Raw genomic sequence first — 20,243 nt, 5'->3', positions numbered from 1 at the left:
CTGCCCGTCCCGGCCCCTCAGGGGCTATGTACGGGCTCGGCTGCGCTTGTCGGGATGTGGCACGGCTCGGCTCGGCACGGTTCCGCTCGGCTCGGCGCGGCTGCGGCGGGTCCCGGCCATTCAAACAAGTGGCTCCGGCGGCACTTCGGAGCCGGGGCTGGAGAGTGGGCGCAGCGCGTTCCCTGCCCCGGAGGCGCAGGGCCCTTCACGCTGCCTCTTTCTCCGGCGCTCGCTCTTTATTTGACGATGAAATAATGTTGACATGTCTTGAATTATTAAGTATTCCCTGGATTTTATTAGCACATGATGCCTAAATGCTGCCTGTATCTGCCGGGGTCTTAACCAGAAAGGAGCGAAGGAGAGAGGCAGAGACACCGAGCGAGGGAGAGGAGAGAGAGGGGTTTTTGACAGCTGTATTCGTGCTGATAAGCGAAGGCACAAGGAGACGATCGACGAGTGAGACAAGAGGGGAGCGGCGGCTCGGAGCTGCGGAGCGGGGCCGCGCTCCCTCCCGACACGGCTCGGCCCTCCCGGCGCCGTGCTGGGCCGTGGGGGGGACCCGAGCCCCCTCCCAGCGCCTGGCCGGGCTCTCGGCCGCTGCCCGTGCCGGGGGGCAGCTCGCTGGCGGGGCAGATGCCGATTGAGATCGTGTGCAAAATCAAATTTGCCGAAGAGGATGAGAAGCAGAAGGAGAAAGAAGAAGGGGACAAGGAGAGCCTGATCGAGGAGCCGGCACGGCCGTGCTCCCGGGACCTGGCCGCCTTTGCCAGCGCCAGCACGCTGCACGGCCTGGGGCACATCTGCGGCGCGGGGCGGCTGGGCGTGCGGCAGACCCTCTGGGCGCTCGCCTTCCTGGTCTCGCTCGCCTTCTTCCTCTACCAGGCGGCCAAGTCGGCGCTGCTCTACCTGGAGCACCCCCACGTCGTGGCCCTGGACGAGGAGGCCATCCGAGAGATGGTCTTCCCCGCCATCACCATCTGCAACATCAACCGCTATCGCCACTCGGCGCTCACCGACGCCGACATCTTCCACTTGGCCAACATGACCGGGCTGCCCCCCAAGGACCGCGACGGCCACAAGGCCACCGACCTGCTCTACCCCGACCCCGACATGGCCGACATCGTCAACCGCACCGGCCACCAGCTTGACGACATGCTCAAGAGCTGCAACTTCAGTGGCGAGAACTGCTCCTCCCGGGATTTCACGGTGGTGAGTGCGCAGCTGGGTGCCCCCCCGGGGACCCCATCGGTGGAGGGGGTCTGACCCTGTTGTGCCACGTTGGAGCAGGGCTCCCTGGCTCGCTCCGGCTGCTGAAGTTTGCATCTCTCCGTGTTTGAGTTTCCCTCCAAGTTTCACACGGAGAGAGAGAGAGGATGCTTGCTCCCTCCGTGGGAGCTCTCTGTGCTGCAGCACGGCACTGCCGCTGGCTCCAGGGCTGCAGGGGGGGGTTCAGGGGTGGCTGGGGTGCGGTCCCCAAGTGGGTGAGCAGCGAGAAGGGGGAACACGCCGATGGGGAGCTCCACTCCAGCCTCAGCTCGCCGCACGTTGAGCTGCTCCATCACAGGGTGTTCTGCACAGCAAGAGTGGAATGGGGGGCAGAGACCCCTTGGCACATAGTAGAGCCCTCCTGCCTGTGGGGTGCGCACAGGGATGTGCACGGCTCGGGTAGGCACATGCACGTGTGTGTGTGCAAACGCACGTGCCCAGCACCCCGAGTGGGTTCTGCTCAGGGCATGGCCACGTCCATGCACCCCAGGGCTGCCCTTCGCATCCGGGGGTCCCCGGCCACCCCAGCACCATGCTGCCACCTGCAAACCCCCCGCCAGGCACTGCGAGCGCACGGCTCTGTTAATATTGAGCCTGGAATCGCAAATCCCCACTGTGGTTTGGGAAAATAAATGTGCTGAACGGGCTGAATACCTGATGGGACCCTTTTCAGACCATAATGACTCTGGAAATGAGCCGGCTCTCTCCCACGGCTGCCAGGGGCTGCTCGGCTCGCTGCGCTCCCAGAGCAGTGCTGCCAGCCGGAGCCGCTCAGTGCTGGGGAGCGGGATGCGATGCCGGGGGCTGTGGGGGGAGAGGAGGCTCGGTGGGGCTGGAAATGGCTGATGCAGCACATCCTGCTTTGCCACAAAGCCTGCTCTGTGATGCTGTCCTAGGCAAAGCGGCGTCTCGGGGGGTGCTTTGGGGGCTGTGCAGGGCGGCACAGTGAGGAGCGGGGGGGGCAGCAGGAGCACCCCACAAGTGCTGGGGCTCTGCGGGTCTCCCTGCCTGCTGTAGCTGAGCTGCCTGTGTTTGGTTTCTGAAGAGCAGTGGGGTTCAGCGGGGTGAGCGCAGGGAGCCCTGGTGCAGGACATGTGGCATTTGAGGTTTGGCCAGTGGGAAGGCAGCAAGGCCACATTGTGCAGGGTGGCAGCACGGTGTGGCAGTGGGGTTTGGGCTGAGTATAAGCTTGCCAGAATGCAGAGTGATCATTAGGACTGTCACCGGGACTGCCCCGTGTGCCATCTCTGTGCACCAAAGCATGCCTCAGGCAGGAGGGTGGCAGGTGCCGGCTGACCCCCAGCACGAGGCACCCCCGAGCTCGAGGCACCAGGGGCTGCCAGCAGAAAGGGAGCAACCCCATCACCTCTCACTGGCTGTTTTCCTGACACCTGGAGCAAAGGGGAAACCTTGGGGCAGAAGGTGCAGGGCATGGGCTTGGGAGGTCCCTCTGCTGTACGCCACATCCTGAAGCCTTGCCAGGGGGGACCTGCCGAGGCAGGATGCCATTTGCAGTGGGAGCTGCTGCTCCAGCTCCCTGAGCCAAACCCGTTCCTTGTGCTTCTTCCTGGGGGTGACCAAAGCACTGCACGAGCAGCATACCAGGCACCAGTGGGTCCTGGCTGCTGTGTGTGGGTTAAGAGCTGCTGTGCCCACCAGCTGGGCCCCAGCACAGGGCACTGTCAGCCCAACCCTGGGTCACCACATCCCTTACAGAGGTCACCGATCTCTGTGTGCCCAGCGCAGGGCACTCAATGCCCAAAGCAGCAGCTGCGGCCCCAGGGAGCACAAGGAAGGGAAGTTCTCCTTGCAGTCCCCGGAGCTGTGTTCTCAGGGTGCTGGTTGTCACCCTCCCTTATGCACTCAAGGGCCACACACATGACAGCCGTGGTGGCACTGGGCAGCCCTCCTGCTGTGGCTGGAGCGTGCCCCCCGGCGCTGCCGCTTGCATGATAAATAACTCGTGCGGATCCTTTAAGTAAGAGCCGCGAGTGGTAAATGATCTTCCCCTATTTAACGTCACAAATCCTCGTTCTTTATGGGATAGCAAATTAAGAAACTATGGGGAGAAAAAATCCCCAGCGTAAGCATCTTCCATGCAATAAAGCCGGGCTGGGCTGTAAATCTCCCCGGGCGGCGGGGACAGCACTGAGCCGCAGCGAGCTCCCCTGCAGCCTGCTGCCAGCCGGGCCCCATGCGCAGGCTGCCAGGAGCCCCAGGATAAGCCTTTTCCTGTGCATCCCTCGCTGGGATGCGCCCCATTCCCTGTGCTGCACAGCGGGCAGAGCCAGAACCATGCTCCTTAAATGTCACATTTTCAGCCAATTTTTATGCTGGTCTCAGTCCTCTGCCCAATGTGGTGCTGCTCAGCCACCGGGGCACCTGCCCATCCCATTTTGCCCCAGCAGGATGTGCCGTGCTGTGCTGGTGCATCCCCATTCCCATGTCTCTGTGGCTCCCTGCGCTGCTGTCCGGAGCAGCCCTGCTGCTGTTACACATGAGCCACCCAGGCACAGCTCGAGGCGCTGCTTGTGCCAGAAACTGGGGGACTTGAATGCAATTCGTTGCCATTTAATTTTACACAATTCCTGCTGCTTAATCCACTGAGAAATGCTAATTTATACAATTCACGTCTAAAAATAAATGTCAGTCCGGCAGCTCCCAGCAGTGGGTAGCTGCCCCCCCAAACCTCTACTACGGCATTGTGTGAGAGACCACAGCCCGGGGAGCACCCTGCTGCCGGCCCCCAGGTAGCCAGGCACCTTGGCACCCTTTTCCCCTTATACCCATGTGCCCAGATGCCCAGGTCTCGGGGTGCAGCCATGGGGCTGGCAGATGCGGGGTGGTGGGGACGTTGGGGTACCACGGCATGACAGCAAGGGGCTTGCAGGTCATGCGGGTGTCACTGCAGCCCTCATCACGGCGGCTCTCGGGGCACCGTGGGATATTGGGTGTCCCTGCAGGGGATGCCAGCGGGGTGGCTCCGGGCCCGGCGGCAGCGTGGGGACGGGGTGCCGAGGCGGTGGGGCGGCAAAGAGGGCGGTGGGTGCCCCGGGGGCGGGGGGGGAGCGGGGCGCGGGGCAACGCAGCGGGGGGGCAGAGATGCTGGAGGAGCAGGCGGCTTTCCCACCGTCTCCCTGATTGAGATCGGATCACCGGGAGCATAAAAAAGCTCTTTTCATAATTATATTTAATGAATTGACTTTAAAAGCTCTTACACTCTTATCTGGCTAATTTAATATCGCACACTTAATAAGCCTGTCTCCGATACGGGGGGAGCCAGCGGCCACGACGCCCGCGCCTAGTGTGGCTCCCCAGGGATGTGCCACGTGTCCTGTCCCGTGTGCAGGGTTGGGGACACTGCTGTCCCCTGGGGCTGGGGCACTCGTGGGGTCCCGTGGGGCTGTGCCGGGGCTCCCTCGGAGGAGGGAACAGAAGGTTTACAGAGATGCGCTAAGTGATGCCAATGGTTTGGAGCCCATAAAGAGAGACGGTTTTATGTAAGACGACTATATAAAGCGCCGCTGTTCTGCCATTGATGAGATATAGGCCTTTATTTATAGAAGGCAATGTTTGCGGTGCGAGTGCTGAAAGCCAGCCAGGGACCCGCAGATAGGGCGTCGAGTCATTTCACATGCAGCTGCCGTCGACACTGTTCACACATTAAAGAAAAAAAATTAACAAGTTTGCAGCCAGTCAGGTGGAAAAAACAATAATTGTCGAAAACCGTATTTCCCCCTTTTTCCAATAACAAATAGCTGGAGCGCTGCTGGGGAGGCTTGGGCTCGCTCGGAGCCTGCAAAGAGTGTGCTGAGGCTGCGACACGGCTGGGTGGGAGCAGGAGATCGGCACCGCAAGGGACTGGGAGCAGGAGGAGGTGGAGGTGACAGCATCGTCCCCAGTGCATGGAAAGGGGCCGCACACCAGGAGCACGGGTTCCCCAGGGCACCGCGTTTCCTCCCTGCCCTGTGCACGCTGTGGGGCTGAGGGTGCTCCGTGCATGGCAGCTGCACACACGGGGATGGCGTGGGGTTCTTTCTTTGCCAGATGTGGCTGGGTTTTTCACTGGCGAGCGAGCAGCACGTCCCCATGGTCAGAGCGCCCTGCCAAATTTTGTTTCATGCACGAAAGGAGGGAAAACTTCTCATGATTAATTGTGCAATAGGGGAGAACATGCAGCTCTCGAACCTGCTCCGTGCTGATCACTGCCCTTTTTTCCCTCGGTGGAAGCATAGCCAGGGAGAAGGGGCAGCTCTTCCCTGCGGCACCACCCGGCCGTGCTCAGCCAGGGCAGGAGGGTGCCAAACCCCACAAGGGCCGGGAAGGGGAGGAAAACCGGCCAGGGCTCAAGCTGCTTTCTTGCAGCTCCCTGCACGTTGCTGCGGGCTGATGTCCGAGGCTGTCCCCTGCTTACACTGCAAAACCTTCCCTGTGCGCGCTGATCCGTGCCCTCGGTGTGCTGCGCCAGCAGCAGCTGCAGGCAGGGCACTGCCAGCCCCTCCACGTGCTGCTGCCTCGTGTTGCCGGCAGCAAGGAGAGGAGCACGAGGCTGAGCGGGCGCACCAGGGGTCAGCACCCTGAGACTTGTTGCTGCCTATGCAGCCAGTCCTCCTTGGGCACTGGGCATAGTTGGGGAAGGTCCTCGCATGGGCACCCCAAGCTCACCGCTGCCCTGTCTTGGAGCAGATGTGTGCTGGGTGCTGAAGGGCCATCAAGTGCTGGCTCAGCTTGGATAGAGTCAACAGGTTTTATTCCAGCAGAACAAAAGGTTGCCTTCTTGATTGCAGAGCCAGGAACACAAGCACAGGTAGAAAGGGGAGGGCAGCAGAGCGAGAGGCTGTGAGCCCAGGGGATATGTGGGGCCAGGGCCCGGGGGTGGGAGGGGAGAGCCAGCACCAAGCTCATCAGCCAGAGCCCCTGATTAATCACATGCTGCCAGCCCTCCAGCCTGCAGCTCATTAGCAGTTTAATTCCCGGTGCCCATCGCACTGGAGGGCCGCACAGCTCTGATTGCTGCCTGCTGCAATCAGACCGTGTCCCCCCGCACCAATCGCAGGCACAAGTAGTGCTGAGGTCTGCTGTGCCCCCTGGGATGGGACAGTGTGGGTGCTATGGGTGCTGCGGTCAGACACGGGTGCTGCACATTGGTGACAGCCACTGCAGAGGGCAAGCAGCTGTCCCTGGGGCTGGGACATGCTCACGTCCCCTCCCATGTCCAGCCAGACCCCATGGTGACACAGGGCCAGGAGCAGCTCTCAGTGCTGTCAGCCACTGCGTTCTGCTGCACTCATCCCTCCTGACACCCCCGCAGGGTGGTGGCCTTACACTCTACTCATCCCCATGCAGTGCCCCTCATCTTCTGCATGCTGCCATTCCATCCCTTCCACCTGCTGCAGCTCCGGGACCCTTCCTGGAATGGGTATGGGGACGCTCGGCTGGGCACGGAGCAGGGGGATGTGCAGAAAGCTGTCCTGGGTGCACAGAGGTAGGCACTCCAGGGCTGCAATCTGTGCTATTTCATTGCAGCCTGAGGATGGAGGGGACCACACGGAGCCATGGCCCCAGAGGAGTGGGGAAGCATCTCCATCTGCCTGCAACGCCTCAGTGCCAGAGGTGGCCCCAGGAGTGGGGCTGTCCCCAGGCCACCTCTGTGCAAAAGGCATCTGCTGCAGCCCGCGGCAGGGCAGGGAGCAGCCGCCTCCAGGTCAGCACGGGGAGCGAGGATGTATGCAAATCTGAGATTGATGCAAGTAGTAATTATGTCCTGGCTGCTCAGCCGCCACTGTGGCTGCAGAGGAAAGGGGCTGCGCCGGCAGCGTGTCCTCTGCGCCTGTCTCCATGTCCCCAGGCGGCTGTGGCCCTGCTGTGCCCCCACTGCACTGTGCTGCCCAGCCCCCTCTGCCCAGCCCACAGGAGGCGGATGGAGAAGACAGGGGTGGTGCAGCCAGCATGCCCAGTGCTGAGGTCCTGCTCATCACAGAGCTCTGTAATTACATGTGCTAATTACGGGCAGAGGTTTGCAGGCGGTTCCTGCCCTGCCAGCACAGTGCTGCTGTGCAAGGATACGACTGGAAAAAAAGGGCTGCTTGGTATCTCTCCCTTCTACACTGGCCTTGGCACGGTGTAGAACAGCCAAGCTCCTTGCGGCCCCACCCCATGCCATGCCATGCCATGCCATGCGATCCCATCCCACCCCATCCCATGCCATCCCATCCAACCCCACCCCACCCCACCCCATCCTGCCCCCTGCTGGATGAGCTTGCCCAGGCTGGCAGTGTGTGCTGCCATCCTTGGAGCTCCACTCCTCACGGCAGTGATGGCCGCTCCATCCCCGGTGCCTGGCTGATCTCGGTGCAGTTGCTTTTCAGATGGAGTTTTTCAGGCTCTGACCCCCTGCGCTGCTGCCGCTCTGACATCTTGTTTCCTTATCGCCTGACATGACCTTAATTAACTCCCCAGGCTGATAACACTCTGGGCTTCTCCTCCAGGGGCTGGATCTGAGCATCGCGCTGTGCCTCACCCATCAGGGGATGGCTGTGCACACACCGGAGCAGGCAGAGAAAGGATACCACGGTGACACGAGTGGGACAGGGCAGCATGGGCAGGGCACACTGGTGCTGCATGGCACTGCGTCCTGCCCTGCTGCCCTGCTGCCACCAGCCTGGGTGGATGGAAATGCTGGCACCGCTAACTTCTGTGGCCACGATATCTCCCACGCTGGCAAATGTTAGCAAGGGGCAGATTATTCAATAGCAAAGTTTGCAGATTGGAATCACAGTGCGTGATCCACAGGATCTGTGCCACAGTCCAGCAGCAGCCTGCACTCTGTGGGTTGAACCCCACATGCAGCCCCCTCCCCAGTCCCCAAAATCCTGGTCCTGTCCATCCCAGGTTCTCAGCTCCCATCCTGGGGCTCCTAGCAGCTGAGCTTCTCCAGGTGTGGGCATCACTTGGAGCATCTCTTGCAACTCTGGAGCCTGCAGCCAGGTCCTTTCCCCATGCAGCTTCTCTGGGGGGACACTGGTTGTCACCTGGGCTCCTGGCCCCAAGGAGGGGTGCCCCAACCAGCGGCCCCCGCACCCAGGAGCGCGCAGGCTGGGGAGAGCCATCCCCTATCATGTTTGTTCCATTGATTTAGCGCCGCGGAGAGGGTTTAATCAGCCTTTAGCCTGCACGCTCCAGCATTAAGAACAAATCCATTAGCCACGAGATAACCACAAAGGGTTGCGCTGAGACTGGATGAGGTCCCAGCGCCTTCAAGATGCAAATTGGCAATCAAAGATCAAAGCCGTGCAGCTCCCTAATCTCTACTAAAAGGGCTCAGCTATTAACGAGCCCTTTCCCGCTGGGCTGTGATCACCCCACTTCACTCTCGTCTCGATGCGCTGGCAGTTGGCGTTGGCCTCTGCCACCCCTCTGACCCCTGTGCTGGCTCTGGGGACGAGGGTGCAGCGGGGGCTCGGGCTGTTTGTTTGTGCCTTGCTTTCTCCAGCCCTATCAGACTGTGTTGGTGCAGCCAGCAAAGCCCCAGGAGCAGGAGGCCATTGAGGTGACAGGGGCTGGCGCAGAGTGGGGTAATGGGAGCCGTACAGGGCTCATGCGGTGAATTTGGGGACAGGGAAGATGGTGGCAGGTTGCTTCCCTCCTTCTGTTCGTGGATTTATCTCAGTTCAGCCTCAGTACAGCCTCACCAGGTGGCTCAGGTCAATCCCTGCCGGCCCCAGGGAAATCAGCGCTGGGGAGTGTGGTGTGGGGGCAGGCGATGGAGCTTGAGGGAGGGACTCCGGGTCTCTGTTCCCCTTTTTTGGATATCCTGCCCATGCATGAGGCATCAGCTCCAACACTGTGCCGAGTGCCAGCTGCAGGATGGGGGCTTCGCCCCGCTCCTCTCCTGCACACAGTCCCAGCGCACCAGAGAGCTGCAAAGCCACCGGGCTGTGACAGGAGCTGAGCTGCCAGCCCCATCAGCACATCTCCGGCAGCACAGATGGGCTGCCAGCACTGGGGCACGGCTCACCAGGACCCTGCTGGAGCGGCATGCGCTGCTGCCCAGGAGCCAGCGCAGCAATTCCAGCCCAATGGGCTGACAGCTCGATGTGCCTGGCCCAGCTCGGGGAGCAGCATCCTGCCTTGCCCACTGGGGTGCTCGGTTTGGGCTGGGCTCGGCGTCCCCAGGCTGGTGGAATAGCCGTGCCATCACTCAGCGAGAGGAGCAGGCAGTGAGGCGCTGGCAGCGTCCCAGCTGGGTTGACAATAAATCTTATCAGTGTAAACCCATCCGCAGGCAACAGGATAACCCCCATGACAACCTGGCGAGCACGGAGGCTTCATCTGCACGGTGGCAGTGCCGCGGATTCACAGATAAATGCCACGGCCGGAGGGACCATGCCTTTGCCAACACCTGCAGGGTAGCAGCGGGGTGGCAGTGGGGTGGCCCCGTGATGCCAGCCACGGTGTGCCCAGTGGGATGGGCAGATAGCGTGGAACCAGGGCAGCACACACACAGCTGAGGCTGTGCCATGTGCAGGGACAAAGAGCAGGGAATGTGTGGCAGTGTCAGCACACCCCCTGCCTGCGCCCTGCTCCGGCCGGGTGGGGGACAATGCCAGCTGCGGTGCCATCCGCGGTGCCAGGCGGCGCAGGGACGGCGAGGCGGGCTGGCAGGAGCTGCTGCCCCGGGCTGTGCACGCCGGCTCAGCGCCCGCATTTGCTGGCGGTGCGGCCGCGCAGCCGTGGGAACGGTAATGAGATGGAGCAGCAGAAGGACGGCGAGATAAGGCTGCCTGCGCTGCCCCAGCAGATTAAACGCTGGGATTAAGCAGGCGGTGCCAGCTCTGCTGCCTTTTTATCTCGCTGCTTCTCCCCTCTTATTCTCCCGCAGTCGATAGTGAACAGTCTCGGAGCTGTCAGCAAAGGAAATTGCTTGTTAACCCTTTGGGGACGGGCGCAGAGCTGCTGCACATCTGCCTCCAAAGGGATGCGGCCCCTGGGGCTGGTGCTGCCAGCACCATGCTGGGCGCTGATGTACTGCGGAGTGACAGCACACAGAGAGCAAAGCCCGATCTGTGTCTGGCCCCAGGAACCCTGTGTGCCCCACCTTGGGGTATTCCTGATGTCCCTGCTTCCTACAGTGTGCGGGATGGATGTGCTCGGCACTGCATCTGGACATGAGACCGCGAGGTGGGGACCATCCTCCGGTCCCGCAGCCAAGTGTGCTGCGTCTGTACCGCACAGCACATGGCACCGCGTCTCCGCCATTTGGAGCCCAGTACCTAAAACCACAATTATTGCTCTGTGCGCGTGTTTTGTTCAGTCTGCAGCAGAGCGAGGCTGGGCTGCAGCCCATCACTGCGATTTTCTGGAGCATGATGTGCGTTGCGTGCCTGGGGGCTGCATGCCCGGCATGCGGGGGGGTCTGAGGATGCGGAGCTGGCAGGGGAGCACTGAGGGGTGTACAGAGATGGCAGGAGCACTACTCGGCACGGGCCAAACCCAAGCCAGGGAGCACTCTTCTCTTGCCTGCTGTAGTTGCATCTCTCCCAGTCCCTCCGGCTCTGGGGTGCCTCTGGCTCTGTCCCCATCAGCCTCCTGTACAGAGCCATGGGGCAGTGCTGTGGGGCACAACATGCAGCTCAGCACCCAGTCATGTGCTCAGCATCTTTGAGAGGTTTACTGGCTGCCACCAGGATGAGCTGAGCCCCCCAGCTCATGTCCTTGCCCTTCTGCACCCCTGTGCTGTGCTGGACACCATCCCCCATCATCCACCAGCAGCCCCAGCTCTTCATCTTCAGCAATTCTGTTTGCACTGAATCCTTCAAACCACCCAGGTGACCCTTTCTGTGTCAGCTTTAAAGTGCTCAGTGCAAGCAAATGGCACGAATGCAGAAGCAGCTGTGGAGCAGCTGGGAGATCTGCAGGGAGCAGCTTAGCCCCAGCAGCTATTGCCTGCCCTGCAGTCAGGGTAGCGGTCCAGCCCCGGTGGGATACTGCCCCACAGCTGCTGTGGGATGCAGAGGGCACATTAAGGGCTCTGCATAGCCTTGCAGGAGCAGCGTGGCTGCTGGGCAGCTGGGGCAGAGAGCTGCGGGAGCTGGAGTAGATGCTGCGCGGGGCAGTAGGCTGTGCAGGCAAGCACAGCCTGAATTAGGAGAGGAAATGGGAGCAATTGGCACGTGTGGGCTGGCAGGAGAAAGGCTGCAAGGGGATGGGATTGCTGTTTATAAATACATCAAGGGAGTAAACACAAGGGAGGGAAGAGAGCTATTTGAGCTGAGGGACAATGCTGGCATAAGAACAAATGGTACAAACTGGCCATGAATAAATTTAGGTTAGAAATGAGGAGATCAGTGAGGCGCTGGGACTGACCCCCCAGGAGGGGAAGGAGGGAAAGAAGAACCCTGAGATGGCACTCGTGCTGATGAATGCGGCTGTGTGCTGGCACCGAGGACCACGAGTCCCAGCCCTTAGCCTCGGTGTCACATCCACCCTGGCACTGGTGGCGTGGCCCTTTGGGGCGGTGGTTTGTGGGAAGGGCTCCACGCAAGTGCGGGTGCCCCAGCAGCTCTGCCAGCTGACAGCACAGCTGAGCACTTGGTATTCCGGCCGCGAGCCCACTTGGCACCAACGGGGCTGCGCCAGCCCCAACTCCCACATCTTTGCGCTGGCTCAGCAGGCCCAGCACAGAGCAGCACATCTGTGTGAGGAGGTAGCAGGAGGGGTCCCAGCCCCTCCAGGATGTGCCCGTGTGTTGGGGACATCTGATGCAATTTGGAATGCTGTGGAGGATGCTCCAGAGCATCCTTTTGCGAAGCCTCGCTTGGTGCCCCCTGCTTGGGGCCAGTGGTGCCCTGCTGAGGCTGCAGAGCCCAGTGGAGATGGCAGTCCCGTCCCCAAGTAGGGCTGCATCCAGCAGGAGCCATCCCCGCTGCCAGGAGCAGCCCTGTGTGGGGAAGGGGCACGCTGCAGAGGGCTGTGGGTGTAGGGAATGATTGCGCCGGTGCTGGAGCTGGGATAAAGCCAAGCTGGCACTGGTCCCCATCCCTCCAGAGAGCGGGGAAGGGAAATGGTGCGACCATGCATGAGAGGGGACATTTGCAAAGGCAAAAACATCCCACTGGCTCAGAAAATTGCTGCAGAATCGGGCTTGAAATGAGTTGAAATTGCTGAATCCAAGCGGATCTCATATCCTGGGCAGTTGCAATGCTGGCGTCAGCGCTACGGCTTCCCTCTCTGGCCACCCAAGCGGGAACTGCCAGCACTGTGCAGGGGGGTGGTATGCTGAGGGCTCTGGGCAGTGGGGGGTGTTGGTGAGGGGCTCCAGCAGAGCTGGTGCTGCAGTGTTTCAGGGGGACAATAGCAGAGTGGGAGGCAGCATCTAAGGAGACGGCATCACCCCAGCTCTGCCCACATCATCCAGAGGACACCCCTGGGTGGCCAAACCCTGATCACCAACCCCTCCATTCCCAGGGCAGCAGCGCTCCAGTCTTCCATCCCCAGCCCACTGTGCCCTGATGATCTCTGTGTCGAGAGGGTTCCCGTTCCCTGAAGCTGCATGTTCCAGGACAGGGCTCTGTCCCGGGATGCAGCAGCAGGACCTGCCCACACCACACATGCTGAAGCTCGTTTCCCTCACATGCAAACATTTGGCTGGGAGCTTAGTGCAGCCTCTTGTCTCTGCAGAGCAATCAGGATTTGTCGCTGCTTGCAATGTTTAATGTCGTCTTCCAGAGGCTAAATACCATGGGGAGCCGTGTAAGCCGCAGAAATACCTGTGTGAGCTGGGATCAGCCGGAGGCAGGCACAATGGGCTTGTCACGGTAGAGATAGGGGGGTTCGGGGATGTGTGGGGCCAACCCTTGTGCTCCCCTGTCAGAGGAGACCTCAGTGCTAGCAAGAGAGCTGGGGTGAGGACGCTGGGGGCCAGCATCCACAGAGTGCCCAGCACCAGTGGGGCAGGACAGGGAACTCTGTGAGGTGAGGTGAGGATGCGGGGGTCCCAGCACTGCTTGCTGGGGGGGGAGGAGGAAGCTTCAGCCCCTGGGTGGCAGCGATCTCTGGCTGGGATCTGCCTGCTGCAGCGCCAGCAGCTATTTCTGTCAAGGTCAAAGAGTCTCCACGGCAGAGAGCAGGGAAATGAGGAATCGTGTTGAGAAATTACCTCCCTAATGGGGTCTCCCCTGCGCGGGGATGCCGGTGTTTGGCAGCTGAGCAGACGGACCATGAGGTGATGCAGGAGCCCTGCTCCCAGCCCCATGGCCTGCAGCACCCATGGGTGCTCCATGAGAGGAATAGGGTGCCAAGGGGGCCACGTCCCAGCAGGACAAGTGTTCCACCCCGCAAGGCACTTTTCTGGGTCAGCTGTGGAGAGAAAATCATCTTCCCTGTGCAGGCAGCCTCTCCTCTGTCCTTCCTCTCCTCCTCCTCCTTCTCCTCCTCTCGCACTCCCTGTTATCTAATTGGGTTTGTCATGCTGGAAAGCCAAAGCCCTTCAGGACTGTGCTGTGCTCTCGCCAGCGAGATTTCACAGCTGTCCTCAGCACCCCAGCAGCTGACAAGTGAGTAACTCAGCTGTGAGCTGTGGGCACCCCTGCCTGCCCTGCACACCCATGGCTGTGCCTGCCTGCCTGTGGCTGCAGCGGACGGGGGATGAGGCCACTGCCACCTCCAGATCTTTTCTGCTCTGCCCAGCCCCTGTCCATGTCCCTGGGGTCACCTGTCCCCACGTGCCCTGCTTCTGCGTCCTGCCGCATCCCTCACCCCGCTGCAGGGTAATGGTGATGCTGCTCGGAGATGTCTGAGCTGACATGAGATGGAAGCACTCGGAGAAATGACATTTCCTCTAGCTGGGGAAGCTCATCCTCCGTTTAAAGAAAACTAATATAAAAGCTGCCCTGGTGTGTGCAGGGCTGATGCTATCAGGCCAGCAGCCTCCAGCTCTCAGAGCCGCAATAAATCTCAGCGAGGAGTCAAGCTCTGGCAGCCCCACACAGAGGCACTGGCATGAGTCCCAGGAGTGGGGGCACATGTGGGCAGCTCTCCTGGGCTGGGGTGAGGCTACGGGCTGTCCTAGAGGTGCCAAGGGCAGGGAGCCTATAGCACACAGGAGCTCATGGCAGCACTGCATAGTGGCAGAGGCCTTGGCCTCACGTGCCATAGGGCAGGCTGCTCCCCACGGCAGTCTGTGGGGCTGGGATAAGGACTTCACGCCCAGCACAGCGCGGCCTGGCCCTGGAGCTCACCCAAGGCCTCCGCCGAGGCCTGCCTCAGACCTACTCCGGGCCTACCGCTGCCCTACTGTGGGCCCACTCCGCCCTACTCCTGGTCTACCCCTGCCCTACTCCGGGCCGCTCCGGGCCGTGACGCCAGGCCAGGCCGTGTCCAGCCTTGAGCCGGCGGGGCCGGGCCTAGCGCGGCGCCCTGCTGCCCCCTGGCGGAGCCCGGCCCTGCGGGCCCCCGTGCGGGCTGCCGGGAGAGCCGAGGCTGCGGGGAAAGCTTTGAAGCGGCCTGACGAGCTGTCGGGGCCCTGCCGACAGCCGGTGTGCCTCCCCCCGCCGCCACCGCGCTCTGATCACAGCCGCAGCCGTCACTTCAAAGCGCCCGCCGGGCTCGGGAGGGCTCCCACGCAGCACCGGGCCCACGGCGCAGCCCCACGGGGATGGAGGGCGGTGGGGCTCTGGGGGCTGGGAAGCAAGGGACCACGGTAGGGAGTGGGGCCACACACGGTGATGGCCCCCTCAGGCCTGTCACAGTGCTGCCAGCTCAGGGAAGGGCTCCCAGCCCCGTAGCTGCTTTGCCCCACATTGGTTGGCAGCCCTTGAGGGTGCATGCAGGACCTGGGGGGCCAGAGAGCAGGGAGGGGTGCGCTGGGGTGCAGCTTCTCTGGGCAAGGGGCTGGATGTGGCATCCCTGTGCCCCTGTCCTGGGGCATGGGGGCAGCCAGGACCCCCAGCCTGGGGTAGCACCACCTTACCCCCACCCCCAGCCCGGCTTGGGGAGGAATTTTCCATTCCCAAATCGAGGTTGGGGAAGGCGTGCGTCGGCACCAGCCCCCTCCTCTCCCTCCCCTCGCCCGTCACAGATCGGGAAGGCGCCTGCCACATTCGGCTCTGGGAAGGTGCCGAGCATAAGCCTCCCGGGAGAGAGACGGTGAGTGGGGCTGTAGGGTGGGCACGCAGGATCTGCCCTGACCACAGCCATGCCGCTGCCCCTATCCTGCTGCCCGGATGGAGAAGCCCTGGCACCTGCACGGGGTGGCTTCCTGCGTGCCACCCGCATCCCGGGGCTGCACTACATGGGCACACGGCCACAGTCTCGCTTGCGCCGCCTGCTCTGGGGCCTGGCCTTCCTGGCTTCTGCAGGGCTGCTGGCCACTGGGGCCACTGACCGCCTGCACCACCTGCTCTCATGCCCCGTGCATACGCGGGCACGCCTGGCCCGAGTGCCCCAGCTCCGCTTTCCAGCTGTCACTCTCTGCAACCCGAACCGGGCACGCTTCCTGCAGCTCACCAAGCCCGACCTGTACTCAGTGGGGCAGTGGCTGGGGCTGTCTCGGGAGGACCGCTCGTTGGTACCTGAGCTGCTGGCTGTGCTGGAGGACGAGCAGCGCCGCTGGCTCACGCGCCTTGCTAACTACTCACGCTTCCTGCCACCCCGTCGCTCTGAGCGCACCATGCAGAGCTTCTTCCACCGTCTGGGCCATCAGATAGAGGACATGCTGGTGGAGTGTCGCTTCCAGGGCGAGCGCTGTGGCCCACAGCACTTCACCCCTGTGAGTCTCTGCTTCACACCAGCCTGTGTCCAAGGGACTGATGAAGCCTGTAAAGAGGACCATGGATGTTACCCTCCTTGCAGAGGGCTTTTTGCCATCCCTCTCCTCTCCATCTCCAGGTCTATACGCGCTATGGCAAGTGCTACACCTTCAATGGGGACCGGAGGAACCCACGAGTGACCCGCCAGGGCGGCATGGGCAACGGGCTGGAGATCATGCTGGACATCCAGCAGGAGGAATACCTGCCCATCTGGAGGGAGACCAGTGAGTGGGGCTGCGGGTGAGCCGGACACTGGGGGTGCTGGGGCCAGGGCATGTGTGCTAGAGGGTACAGGGGCACGGCTGAGGGTTGTGCCTTGGGCAGGCATGCAGCCCTGGGACAGGGCTGGCTGCCCACTCTCCCTTTTCATCTCCCACAGATGAGACATCATTCGAAGCTGGCATCAGAGTCCAAATCCACAGCCAGGATGAGCCCCCCTACATCCATCAGCTGGGCTTCGGTGTCTCTCCCGGCTTCCAGACGTTCGTGTCCTGCCAGGAGCAGCGGGTAAGGATGGCTCAGAGGGGTGGTGAGAGGCTGAGCTGCTGTAGAGCCAAGCGGGAGGGCAGCCGGGCAGTTCCATTCATGGAGATGCCACTTCCCCCTGTGAAACTCCAACTTCTGCTGGGTGGTGCATGATGTCCCACAGTCCCAGGGAAGCGCCCTCAGCACCCAGCACCATGTGTCCCTACAGTGGTACCCTTTCACCCTGGCAGCTCACCTACCTGCCGCAGCCATGGGGGAACTGCCGGGCCAGCGTGCAGGGAGAGCAGACACTGCCTGGCTATGACACCTACAGCATTGCTGCCTGCCGCCTGCAGTGTGAGAAGGAGGCCGTGGTGCGGAGCTGCCACTGCCGCATGGTCCACATGCCAGGTGAGGGGTGTGCCTGCTGGTGGGGGGCTCCCCAACACCCCTGTCCTCCTTCCCAGGGCTACCTCTTCCAGCCTGCACCCAGGGGCCACCTGCAGCTCATCCCACTGGGTTGTGGGAAAGGAGTGATCCCAAGGGTCACTCCTTTCCCATCCTTCTGCACCCAAGGGTCACCCCATCTCTCTGTAACCCTTAGCCCCTGCTCAGTCTGTCCCACATGTTTAGGGGAGCAAGTCTAGGAGAGGGGGATTGGATTCCCAACGCCTGACCCGCTGCTTCTCCACAGGCAATGAGTCCATCTGCTCTCCCAATGTGTACATCGAGTGTGCTGACCACACGCTGGGTAGGTGCGGGGGGCGGGCAGGAGATTGGGTGAGTCTGGGGGGAATCAGCGGTGCAGCTGTGCTCAGTACTGCATGCCTCCAGATGCAGCAGTGGAGGACAGCCAGGAGCGCTGCAGCTGCCCCACACCGTGCAACCTGACCCGCTACGGCAAGGAGATCTCTATGGTGCGCATCCCCAACAAGGGCTCGGCACGCTACCTAGCCCGAAAGTACAACAAGAATGAGACCTACATTCGGTGAGCTGCTGGGGGTGGGAAGGGAGCTGGAGTGTCACTCAGAGGCATGTGGGGGGATTCTGGGAATCTGGGAGACCCTCACCCTGCTCCTGGCAGTTTGTGTAGGCCAGGTCTTGGCATGCACAGTCCCTGCAGCATCCTCTCCCCAGAGTGGCTGCGGTGTCCTCCCTGCCTTCGTGCCCCCACCCCACAGTCCCACCCACTCCAGGACATGTCCCTTCCCTATGTCCTGTACCCAGTGTCCTGTAAATCCAGCCTAAATAACACACCAGGGAGGTGTGGGACAGGTTGGAGAGGGGCCTAGAGGAGGCTGGGCGCAGTGGTGGTGGAGGCAGGCTGGTGACAGCTGCAGTGTCCCCACAGGGAGAACTTCCTGGTGCTGGACATCTTCTTCGAGGCGCTCAACTATGAGGCCATTGAGCAGAAGAAAGCCTACGACCTTGCTGGGCTTCTCGGTGATTCCCCAGCCTTCCCTCAGGAGCCATTTCATGGCTGGCCATCCCTCATCCTGCACACCCCTGCTCCCTCCATCCTGTACCCCCTGATCCCATCACCATGCTGTCCTGATCCATCCTGCAGCCCTGTCACCATGCTGCCCCCTCCATCCTGCAGCCCTGTCACCATGCTGCCCCCTCCATCCTGCTGCCCTGGCACTGCTGTCTGGCCTCAGCCCTGCTGGCTTTGCACAGGCTGTGCAGCAGCTGCTGGTGACCAGTTCTCTCTCCTCCTTACCAGGGGACATCGGGGGGCAGATGGGCCTGTTCATCGGTGCCAGCGTCCTCACCATCCTGGAGATCCTGGACTACATTTATGAGGTGCTCTGAATCTTCTAGGGAGCATGGTGCCAAGCAGGGGTCAGACTCCCTGGGGAGGAGTACCATGCATAGCCACTCCAGAGGGCCATCAGCTTCCAAACTGGGGAACTCCCAGCAAGAGGCGGTGGGAGGAGGATGGGTCCCCCAGCATCCCTCAGAGGGATGCAGGCAGAGATGCTGTACCCAGCATCACCCCATATCCCTGGGCCAGCAGTGAGCATGAGGCAGGCCCATGCAGACTGGGTGTCTCCCACGGTGTCCCACTTGCCTGTGGGTCTGGGACTGACCCCCTTCTGCCCCCAGGTGATCCGCGACAGGGTGAGTCGTGTCCTTCGACGCTCCAAGCCACCCCTGAAGAAGCCCTCGGGGAGCATCGCCACGCTGGGGCTGGAGGAGCTCAAGGACCAGGTACTGGGGACGTGGGCAGCTTCATGGAGAAGGGATGTTGCTCCCAGGAGCCAGGGAGCTTGATGGCCTCAGGCTGCCGAGCCAGGCTGGAGAGGGGGAATTAACGGGGACAGGCAGGATCCCCACTGACACTGCCATCCCCGCAGAGCCCCTGCGAGACGCTGGGCCGGCACGTGGAGGGCACCTACAATGCGGGCATCCTGCCCAACCACCACCACCGTCACCACTACCCTCACCAGGGCGTCTTCGAGGACTTCGCCTGCTAGGCCAGCTGGGGACAGGGGGTTCCAACCCCCCACCCCTTGCAATCCCATCCTTATGGAGAGGGATTGCGGCTCTGGGACCGGCACTACCGCGGCCCCCAACCCCTTCGTCCAGTCCCTCCGCTTGCCCTGTCTCAAGCACACAGAGTTGGGGGGCCGCCCCGCCAGCCAGCAGCAGAAGTGGCCCCACACCCTCGGCTGCCCGCAGGAGCGGACCAGCGAGGGCAAGGACAGGCACACCAGGGGGGACTGGGGGAGCAGGGGGCCCCCACAAGGCAGAGCGTGCAAGGGGTGAGCTGGGTTTCCTGCAAACCCCTCCAAACCCCTCCCTGCTGACCTCTCCTGACATGAGGTCTCCGCCCTGCACTGTCCCCCCAGGACCACTCATCCCCTCCCAGGGAATGTCATCATCCTGCTGCAGGTCAGGCAGGGCCAGAGGACACCCACTTGCAGCTACACCTGCATGGCACCATCCTGCCACCCATCTGGCCCCTGGCACCACCACCACTGTGACACCCCCAGACATCTCCCCACCTTGCCCCAGCCCCACACAGCCTGCCAGGGCTGAGATTCCCTCCCCACTGCTGCTCCCAGCCAGACCCCTGCACTGTGACTCCCCATACTCCTGTGTTAGCCCCTGTCCTGCAAAATGACTGTCTGCCCCAAATCCTCTCCTCCCAGTGCTCCACATCCCATGCATTGCCCAAAGCAGATTGCCCCCAGGTGCAGTTCCCCAGCACACCCGGGCAGTGTGGAGGCACCTGTCCTTGCTACCTGGCTGTCGCAGCTCTTCTGCACCGTGCACGTACCCCCGCCACCTTCCTCCTCCCAGGTGCCAAGCACCCACTGTGCCTCCCCCAGACTGTATATGGATAGGAGGGTGTTCTGCACCCAGTCCTCCTGCTGCCGGGGGGTGGCAGGGGCTCAGCAGGACCCCGGCACCCCACTTCCCATAGGACATCGCCTCCCCCTCCACCGTAGCAGACACCAGCGCAGGGCAAACAGCCCCAAAATATCTCAGGAGGGGGGGGGCGGGCTGACAAAGCCCCCCTCGAGACGCACACAGGGCAAAGAGGAACTCCCATGGCAGGAATTGGTGACCTCAGGGGGAGGCTGGCTGGGACCAGTTCCCGTCCCCAGTGCCCGGAGACCTGAATGGGCACAGCCATGCCCTGGCCAAAGCCATAGATGCAGGTGGAGTCCTATGTGTTGGGGCATGGGACACGGGGGA

General features: G+C 62.1%; 1 protein-coding gene across 2 annotated transcripts; it reads left to right on the top strand.

Moving 5' to 3' along the window:
- ASIC4 (acid sensing ion channel subunit family member 4) lies at positions 63-19,985 on the top strand. Of its 2 annotated transcripts, none has more exons than XM_021399890.1 (10): positions 63-1,209; positions 16,153-16,297; positions 16,453-16,580; positions 16,790-16,949; positions 17,233-17,289; positions 17,373-17,526; positions 17,890-17,981; positions 18,262-18,341; positions 18,645-18,749; positions 18,896-19,985. In XM_021399890.1, the coding sequence occupies exons 1-10, from the start codon at positions 634-636 to the stop codon at positions 19,013-19,015; spliced, it is 1,617 nt and encodes a 538-aa protein (XP_021255565.1). In that variant the 5' UTR covers positions 63-633; the 3' UTR covers positions 19,016-19,985. The 2 variants fall into 2 exon arrangements, with proteins under 2 accessions (XP_021255565.1, XP_021255566.1); XM_021399891.1 differs by lacking the exon at positions 63-1,209 and adding an exon at positions 15,309-16,033.

This window comes from Numida meleagris, chromosome 5, assembly GCF_002078875.1.
Source record: "Numida meleagris isolate 19003 breed g44 Domestic line chromosome 5, NumMel1.0, whole genome shotgun sequence".
Lineage (NCBI taxonomy): Eukaryota > Metazoa > Chordata > Aves > Galliformes > Numididae > Numida > Numida meleagris.
This window is presented reverse-complemented; position numbering and strand designations above follow the sequence as displayed.

Bases quoted from the DNA above. Each gene is read 5' to 3' on its own strand.
- ASIC4 (XM_021399890.1), top strand. From the start codon at position 634: ATGCCGATTGAGATCGTGTGCAAAATCAAATTTGCCGAAGAGGATGAG. The intron at 16,581-16,789 runs GTAAGGATGGCT...TCACCCTGGCAG, and splicing joins TGTCCTGCCAGGAGCAGCGG to CTCACCTACCTGCCGCAGCC. The intron at 18,342-18,644 runs GTGCTCTGAATC...TTCTGCCCCCAG, and splicing joins TCCTGGACTACATTTATGAG to GTGATCCGCGACAGGGTGAG.